The sequence below is a fragment of the Carassius auratus genome, chromosome 50, assembly GCF_003368295.1.
Source record: "Carassius auratus strain Wakin chromosome 50, ASM336829v1, whole genome shotgun sequence".
NCBI lineage: Eukaryota > Metazoa > Chordata > Actinopteri > Cypriniformes > Cyprinidae > Carassius > Carassius auratus.
Window position 1 is genome coordinate 6,391,552 of NC_039292.1, and position 9,004 is coordinate 6,400,555.

The 9,004-nt window shown below is 34.6% G+C and overlaps 1 protein-coding gene across 3 annotated transcripts; it reads right to left on the reverse strand.

Moving 5' to 3' along the window:
- Positions 1 to 21: 21 nt before the first annotated feature.
- On the reverse strand, positions 22 to 7,934 carry LOC113066795 (anoctamin-10-like). 3 transcript variants are annotated; one of them, XM_026238828.1, is made up of 14 exons: positions 7,760 to 7,934; positions 7,614 to 7,684; positions 6,427 to 6,651; positions 6,160 to 6,333; positions 5,772 to 5,912; positions 5,137 to 5,256; positions 3,339 to 3,977; positions 2,792 to 2,847; positions 2,479 to 2,553; positions 2,235 to 2,399; positions 1,962 to 2,153; positions 1,728 to 1,865; positions 983 to 1,099; positions 22 to 639 (listed from the first exon to the last, which is right to left on the reverse strand). In XM_026238828.1, the coding sequence occupies exons 1-14, from the start codon at positions 7,900 to 7,902 to the stop codon at positions 592 to 594; spliced, it is 2,304 nt and encodes a 767-aa protein (XP_026094613.1). In that variant the 5' UTR covers positions 7,903 to 7,934; the 3' UTR covers positions 22 to 591. The 3 variants fall into 3 exon arrangements, with proteins under 3 accessions (XP_026094613.1, XP_026094614.1, XP_026094615.1); XM_026238829.1 differs by having other exon boundaries at positions 6,427 to 6,643; positions 7,760 to 7,930; XM_026238830.1 differs by lacking the exon at positions 7,760 to 7,934 and having other exon boundaries at positions 6,427 to 6,643; positions 7,614 to 7,750.
- Positions 7,935 to 9,004: the final 1,070 nt, after the last annotated feature.

A 9,004-nucleotide genomic window follows, 5' to 3' on the forward strand; every position in this document is an offset into this window, starting at 1 on the left:
AATAAGAGCACAACTCCCTAGTGAACTTCATGTATGGTTATTTATTGTATGTGGTTTTCTCAGTTTCGTCAAGCCCACTTACATCACTAAACTTTCACATAACATATTCAGTGAAGCAAGCATTGGGTATAGTAATTTATACCAGCAAACTCAGCCATAATAATAGTCACTTTTGATGAAATGTAAAAATACAAAGGTTAAAATCATCACAATATATTAACAAAAAAATCAAGTAAAAGCAAATAAACAAAACAATCAAGAAAAAATATAAATGAGCTATTCTATAGTGATTGTGGTGAACCTTTTTTTTTTAAATCATTAATACAGCACGATATGTCTCCGAGTTTACCCACTATCATATCATCTTCCTTGACCTTAATAATCTCTTTTCAGTAGTTTTCAGAAAGATAACATGAATGCAAACAATTAATAACTCTTAAAAGGCTTAAAAACCCTGTAAACTGAAGAAGCTATCTTTGGTACACTGAGCCATATGGTACATTGGCAAGCTAAATATTGGCAAGCTTTATAGCCAAGTCCCTCCCTTCTTGTGGTTGTCTCTATGGAAATAGTCTTTGGTCACTTTTCCATTTAGGCCTTTGAAGGGAGTTTATCATCCACACAAGAGAGCATGATCCTCTGTGAGACAGAAATTTCCGGTTATGTAAACAGTCAATAACGTACATGAGATTTTAAATAATTGGTTGGTTAATCACATGAGGACTTCAGTCTTTGATAAGCCAAGAGAAAAGGGATTAAATTTCATAATAAAGTATTAAAAAACAGATTACATTCTACCAGCATTATTATCAAAGTTGGAAAATAGTTAAAAATGACAGGCCAGTTCTTTATGGCTAACTATATGCTAACAGCTAAATCTAGCATAATGACTGCAACACTTTTTTTCCTCACCTTTGTATATAAATAAACAAAACACTAGCATGCTAAAATGCTAACAGTTAACATTAGTAGATCAATTTACCTGTTTCTTAAGTGCTTGCATGGAGTGATACTCAATTTGTTCTCTCTTGATTCGGACCCAGTCCGGTTCATCAGGTATCATGAAGGCCAAAATCATCTTCACCATGATCAGGACATGCTAGAGGACCCAACCAGCATTAAAAAAAAGTAACTTTTTCAGAACAGCTTCGCTTTAGTATTTTGTGAGCATGGGGAGCATACTTTTAATTACAACTTTGTGATGGCGTCCATGTGTGTTCACACAGTAAACAATCTTTCCAACACTACTTGAATGCACCATTAGTCACACTGAATTAAAGAGACAGTTTACCAAAAATGAAAATCTTTTTTTTTCATTTTGTTCCTACGGAGCCCGCACATGACCTGCAGGAAAAAATAGTAGGCTAAAACGTGCACACGATTACTATTGCATTCCCTCAATTTACTATTTTGTTCATTCGATTTATAAATTGTGCACACGGTTTACTAATTCATTCCCTCGATTTGCTAAATTGTGTGCACGATTAAGCAAATCGAAGGACCACAGTAGTAATCGTGTGCACTTTTAGTACATTGAGGGAACAAATCGTGCACACAATTTATTTATTTTTTCTTGCATGGCATCTGCGGGGCTCCGTATGTTCCAAATCTCTACGCTGATATTATCTGTTTCACAAAAGGCAAATCTTGACATTTTTGTCTCAAATTAAGCATGTGGTCACTTTTTTCATCTGCTTTTCCCAGGCTATACCAAAATCTTCTCTAACCTCCACAATGACGGCAATGACGAGAACTTTGCTGCTGCTGAGACCGGCTTCCTCTGTGAGTTCCTTCACATGTGGGGACAGAAGCAGGAGCCAACAGTTAGACATGACCGAGATGAAACTCAGAACCTCAAATGCCGGCTATAAAAGAAGACAAAGACACACATTAGGACTCACAGTATCATAAAGCATTTAAAACATCCATATATATATATACAGTTCAAATTTCAGTGTGACCTGCCAAACGCCCATGTTGGCCACAGGGGCAGAAAATGGCTTGTTGAAGAGCTTGCAGAGCTTGTAGGCATCTGTGCGGATCTCTGTGAGGTTGTTGAGCAGTAACAGAGGCGCAGTGAGAGGATAGACGCAAGAGAAAAGACTCAAGTAGCCAAACTGAACCAGAAGCTCGATGTATTCAGCAAACAGGCCCTGAAGAGAACAAGATTGAGAATTTTAGGAAAATACAATTCCTGTGTTCTTGATATTTGAGCTCATTTGATTGCTCCTCACTGGGAAAGCTGGCAGACTGCCCTGAGCCTGGAGGTGGTCCACCTCGGGATCATCTTTCTTTAGGTTCCTGTCTGCAGATGTGAGGAAACGGTCCACCAGGAAAGGGACCACCACCTCAGTGAACTGATTCACCACTTGGGTCACGATCAAAAGAGAGGAAAGTCTCTGTGGAGGAAATCACTGATACTGTGTGAATGGAAATTTTAGGATTATATGCGAGAACGGTTTCTGAGAAAATTCCCACCTTGCGCAGAAGAGGCAAGTCCTCCTTGAAGAAGGCAATGTGGAACAGCACAGCAAAGTTATTGAAAAAGGTGAACTGAATGAGAAAAAGAGATAGATATGGAAAATTAGACATTTTAATTTAGTATTATAAAAGAGCCATGCAGAACATTCAGGTCTAGACATATACAGCTATCAGGATTTAAAATACACTTGAGATCTCTGAGGTAAAAAACCTGCTATGAAGCACACACTAACAGGTCATTGAGAAAATGAGGTAAAAAAACAAAAAAAAAAAAAAACCATATGGATATGAAGGGAATTATAAAACTCACCACAAGGACTTTGGTGGTATGATGATAGTCAAAAGATGATTCCTCCCTATGATTTTCTGAAAGACGAGAGAGTTGGTTATTTTTAACATAGTATAACTTTTATATGTGTGTGTTTTCTGATTTATAAATCTGTTATTTAATTATTATTAGAAATAATTATTATTAGAAACATTTAAAACATGTTATATATTTGTAATAAAATAACTGATTTAGTAAAATTGTTATTGCATATTCCAATTATTATTGCGATAACATTATAATTTATATATTTTTTCTATTTTATTAAAAAATATATATTTTATTTTTATTATTTTATTTCTTTATTTTTATTATTAACAGAATAATTTGCAAAATATGAAAAGCAATATCATCAATATATCATATTTATATTATAATTACGTATAATAATGTGTTATATTATTATATATAATCACAGTAAAAATTATAATAATAAGCCATTTGAAATTAAAATTCACAATTTAATTTTGTAAAATAAGTAAAAAAATACACTTTGGTATTTGGTATTTTTGCCTGATCTTTTTCTTACCTGCTTCTGTTAGCTTCAAGGCCACATTGCGATATATATTCCCAAGCACATTGGTGTAGAGAATATGGGCTATAGAAGGAAGATACAGCAGGACTACTGTGAAGTGTGAACCAGATGCTTTGTGCCAGCCTGAGACCAGGCGTTCAAAGAAGTAGAAACCTGCCATCCCCATGACCACTAGACCCAAAAACACCCCAACCACGGGCACTGACACCAGACCTATCCTAACCCTCCTCTTCCATTCAGGAAACAGTGGCTCCAGTCTGCCCGTGACCGGATTGGTGCTGAGTTCTCCATGGAAACCCGGTCGTGGCTCTTGAAATTGTTCAGCTAATTTGAAAGTGCCCCAGTGATAGGATAAAGCCGCGCTCCTCCTCTTCCACAGCTCCATGAACACTGTGGACCACAGCATGCTGAAGACTGCCTGAACCATGTAGGAGCTGACTGAAGGCTGGCCATCGTGCTGCTTCAGCAGTGTTGGCTTGCTCTCAGTTTTATTTCCATTGGAGAAGTTTGCACTAGGGAGGAAAAAGGTGATGAAGAGGCCTAGGATGGCTGGAGGAAATAATGACAAAGTGTAGAAATCCAGGAAGCTGAAATAATAGGCTATAGTGCCACCAAAATAAGCGTGGATAGAGTCTGTAGAGAGAAATAATGATTTATTAGTGTAATAACAATTAAATAATTTAATATAATATTTAATTCAGTTATTATATTTTTATTTTATGTCTTTTTTTATATTTTATTATTTATATATATATATATAATATGAAAGTAAGAAAATGTTTCATATTGTCAGGGATTTTTGTTAAAAAAATTAAATATAACAATACAATATTAAGTTTACACCCATTGCTACTTAACGGCTTTGCATATACTAAAGTTATTTATAAATAAATATATGTATAGCCAATAATCGGTATTAGACGATAAAAGCAATTATTTGCATTATGAATCGCCGATTGTTTCTTGAGTCAAATTTCTCGCTGTCCAAGTTAAAGTGATAACGCCGTTAAATGCTGGTTCTGTTTGACCCTATGAATCACCCGTAGTTCCAGTTCAAACTGCAGCGCGGATCGCGATTCCTTTCAGTACTGTACAATTTATTGCGCAAAAAAGAACATAAAGGAAAATCAAAAGGTATGTTGTAAGATATTACCGAAATGTCTCTGCTAATCACTCAATTTCAATTGTCAAATGAAACAGCTTGTAAACAATGTCACTGAACGATGCATTTACCTCAGAAAAGTTATCTAGTGTTCACAGCTGGTTAACAGTCAAGTTAGCTATAAAAACACTAGAGGAAAATAATTTACTGTTATGCATGTTTAAATAAATCTGTCATGAAGATTTGAGTGTGATTTATTATATTTTGAAAATATATTTGAATATAATATTTTTGTGGTAAGCTAACGTTAGGTTACCAAATGAAAGAGTGAACGTAAGTTAGTTTACAGCATTAGTTGGGATATATGGATATAACGTTATGTATATGTATATAAAGTTAGGACTAAAAAGAATGAAGATCCCCAGCTGTACAGAATACATTGTAGCTTCACAGTGTGGCATATGAGACTGTGAAATGAATTATAATTATATAATACATTATGAGTTTTAGTCAAATTACTTCAGAAAGTTTTATTAGTGCCTCCATGATGGCCATTAAAATGAATTAAATGGTCCTGAACAAAAGATAATTGTGCATAATTTAAAATCTGATGGGGAGCCATACTAGAGTCACTTAATGTCTGTGTAAGTTAGTTGAGTGATGAGAGTGTGTTTGTGTGTGTGTTTGTACCTAAAGGCTGTCCCCACAGACTCTTGTGAGAGTACCACTGCTTCCCCAGAGCCGACAGCAGCTTCTGGTCATGAAGAGGAGTGATGTTACGGATCACGCCTGCTTTCTCCAGCTTCTGCACTGCAGCACAGAGAGAGAAACAGATAGATAGATAGATAGATAGATAGATAGATAGATAGATAGATAGATAGATAGATAGATAGATAGATAGATAGATAGATAGAGGGACAGGACATTACCATATTAGGTTTTACTTTGGCAATACCGTTGGGAGTCGGTATTCCCAAAGCAGTTCAGAGAGAGAGAGGAGAGTGGAGCCTAGTGGCTACTCAAGGAACTGCATGATCTAAATAGTGTACTGGAAAACTGTTTACTGCATAGTGTGTATAATGCACTGTATAATGCCTGCTATTTTATAAAAGCACAATTTTAAAAACTATGTGTAACTTTAAAAGTTCAAAAAAACATTTCCAATGCATAAGCTGCAAAATAGTATGGGTAGTATGATATGCTAATTTGAACATAGCCATAAATATAATTATCTTTAAATTTGATCATATTTAATGCAAAATTTTCAAATTGTGTCAGTCCAGTCAAATAAGTAGGTGTTAAAAATGCTACATACAGATACTCACAGATGCTCTCTCTGGCTTTTAACTTCCCTTTGGGTGCTGGGATTCCTGGGATACGCTGGTCCTCCATGGCTCTCATGGAATCCAATTCATGTTTAACGATGTACTGCCTCTCGGCCAGCGTCAGGAACTGCTGCATGTTGTCTGCAGAAACAGTGAAATAACAATGAATTTTAAGCTAATAACATTAACCGGATGTTGAAGTTTACATGCTAACATGAACACTCTGTAAAATGTTTCAAAACATAGTTTTTGATTTGTTGTTATGTCACGATACTGGTGTATTGTCTTACCACATAGTCACCAGTGAAGTACATAGTTTTAGTGCCTAGTAGAAATATGCTAATTTAGATGCAGGCACAATCTATTATTTCATTTATCAAAAATTCACCAATGTTGCAAAAGTTGTGCCGGTCCTCGAAGGAGAAGGCCATCATGTTTCCGTCCTGGTAGGTTTTGCAGAGGCCCAGGTCTTCAGTCACCCTGAGAAGGGTACAGCGAGGGGCCGCCACAACTATCATGTCCCCTTTCATGTCCTCACCAGGGTGAACCAACAATTGAGCCCCTAAACACAGCAGAGAAGAAGGATACTGAGATTTAAAAGTATATTTAATATTATTACTACTAATAGTTAGATTATTCATATTACTATTCTTACCTCCAGCCTTCACAGGTGCAGATATCATGGACATGATCCACTGTTTGGTGATGGGCTGGACATTCTCAGCCAGCTGGATCAGAACCAGAGGTTCTATACGGCTGGAGACACAGCAGGGGCAACTGACCCGGGACCAGGAGCTGGGTCCTGTCACCTTGGTCAGGGTTGAAAGTCCCTCCTGAGGTTCCCCCTGGGACGTCATGGTGTCCCTGTGAACCTGTAACCCATGAGAGAGTATGTATATGCTTTTTATTTTTTTAGGAGCATCTCAGTGTGTTCCTAATTTTACTGTTCATTTCATAATAGTCAACACTTTCCAAGAGTCAAGTACTTAATAGAGCTTGAAATGATTTTAATTATTATTTTATTTATTGTTTAATTGTTTATTATTAAATGTCTTAATAAATAATATTAATTATTATTCTAAAATACTATTATATATATATATATATATATATATATATTTTTTTTTTTTTTTTTTTTTTTTTTTTTTCATTGATAGATTTCTACGGAGCCCCGCACATGATCAGATTGTCAAAAAATATTTAAAAATATTTAATAATAACATGTTAATTATATATATATATATATATATATATGTGTGTGTAATTATAATTGTACTACTTTTCACGCCATGTTAATTGTGTGTTAAAAATAGTGAACTATTTCGGTTTATTAATACAGTAATAGTTTTCATAAAAAAATGTGTGCCTCTGCAATTCTGCTTGATAAAAAGTGTCTATAAAAATTAACCTGCAAGATTAAAGTCAAAACTGTATAAAATAGGCAAATAAAGAGGCGAATGGAAACAAATTAGACATCAACAGTTCATTCAAATCACCTCCGGTAAATGCAAACATGTGAGTGAGTTTGAAAAAAACAGACAAGCTCATACCAAACAAAAGATGCTTTTACAAGTGTGCACACAAACATCAAGTACTGAACTACATAATTCAAGCTAATGCAGAGAGCTTCAGGCTCTTGAGAGAAAAATAGCATGCATAAAGTGCTGTTAAATAAGGCCGAACCCTCTAGTAACAGCCTTTGTTTAAATTCTCCAAATGACATAAGTTTACTTTAAACTCAAATGAGAGTGAAACTAAAACCTAAACAGGAAGTGAGCGAGTTACAGAACGAGAGAGAAATAGATGGAAAGTAGATGGAAAGGAAACGGTTCTGCAGGCTACCTGTCAAAGCCAGGGACCTTGTTCTGTCAGAGCGCTTGAGTTTTGATGATGTTCCCACCCCCTCCAGTGTGCTGTTGTAAACAAATTGAAAACTCACAGTCAGCATGTACGACACACTTCTGGGATGGGTTGCTTACCACACTCACTTGTTCAGAGCCAATCCAGTCGCTGGTTTACTTTGACAGAAGAGGAATGCAGCTGAAAGTCTCTCCTCCCAGTCTTTAGGGTGTGGGAGGACTTTTAATTTGTTTTTGCTGATGGTGGATGCTCTTCTGCAGTTTGAGCACATCAGGGTCCTATTGCCTGCAATGTTTGTTTTTGAAAATAGCATAAGGCTATGTAAGATACTTTACAATTAGGATAAGGCATATACAACAGTATATGCCATATATGACATGCAATATAACCATATTATATATGCCATATAACAGAGTATTATGAGTGAGCATTTGCAATGGACTAAAAGGAGTAAATTTGTTTCTATTTATAACACTTCACTCTATGCCTATTAGCTTTAGTTAAGCTTTAGCTTTATTTTTCTACATTTAGTTTTTTTAACTGCAAAAAAAAAAATACTTTTAACTAATTTAAATGTTTTAATGATAAATAATATGCAAACTTTTGTTATATAATTTTAAAATGTAATGTATTAATGTATTAAAAGATAATTATACATTATAAATATGTCTTATAAAATATTAAACAAAACTAAAATTAATTTGTGGTAATTAATTTTTCTTTATTTACTGCTAGAATATTTACTGTAACATCCACATTAATTCACTTTCTTTTTAAAGAAACCGAATGACACACTACACTAGCTACATATTTACATTTTTATTCTACAAATGATTATACTTCTCATATCTTGTAAATGTGCATATCTGAGCTAACTTGTCAATTATTAGGCAGTTTCCATTCCATTATTATTATTTTGCTATTAAAACCACTGAGAGGGTGGAGACATTAAGGTGGATGAACAGGATTGTTGGCGTTGTAAATACGTTCATGCACATGACCAGAAGAGCTTGTGTTCCACTAAAGAAACCCATAGGCATGCCTTTATGTACATAAACTGTGTGTGCTGCTCATATCAATAATAATTATTGTTAAAAAGTTTGGGGTCAGTACAATTTAATTTGAAATAAATTGATGTTTTTAGTTGAGCAAAGGCAAAAATGACAGTAAAAACATTTTATTTATATATTTATTTAAAAAAAATGAATAAATGCCGTTATTTTGTTCTGTTCATTTTATATATATATATATATATATATATATATATATATATATATATATATTTAAATATTATGTAGCACAGCTGTTTTCATCATTGTTAAGTAAAGCTTCTTGAGCAGCAAGTCAGCATATTAAAATGATTTCTGAAGGAT

What these genes read in the sequence shown, in the direction of transcription:
- LOC113066795 (XM_026238828.1), bottom strand. Translation starts at nt 7,902, where the DNA reads ATGTGCTCAAACTGCAGAAGAGCATCCACCATCAGCAAAAACAAATTA. An exon ending in CTTGAAGCTAACAGAAGCAG is followed by an intron (nt 2,848 to 3,338) that starts GTAAGAAAAAGA and finishes CTCGTCTTTCAG; the next exon opens with AAAATCATAGGGAGGAATCA. An exon ending in ACTTGCCTCTTCTGCGCAAG is followed by an intron (nt 2,400 to 2,478) that starts GTGGGAATTTTC and finishes TTTCCTCCACAG; the next exon opens with AGACTTTCCTCTCTTTTGAT.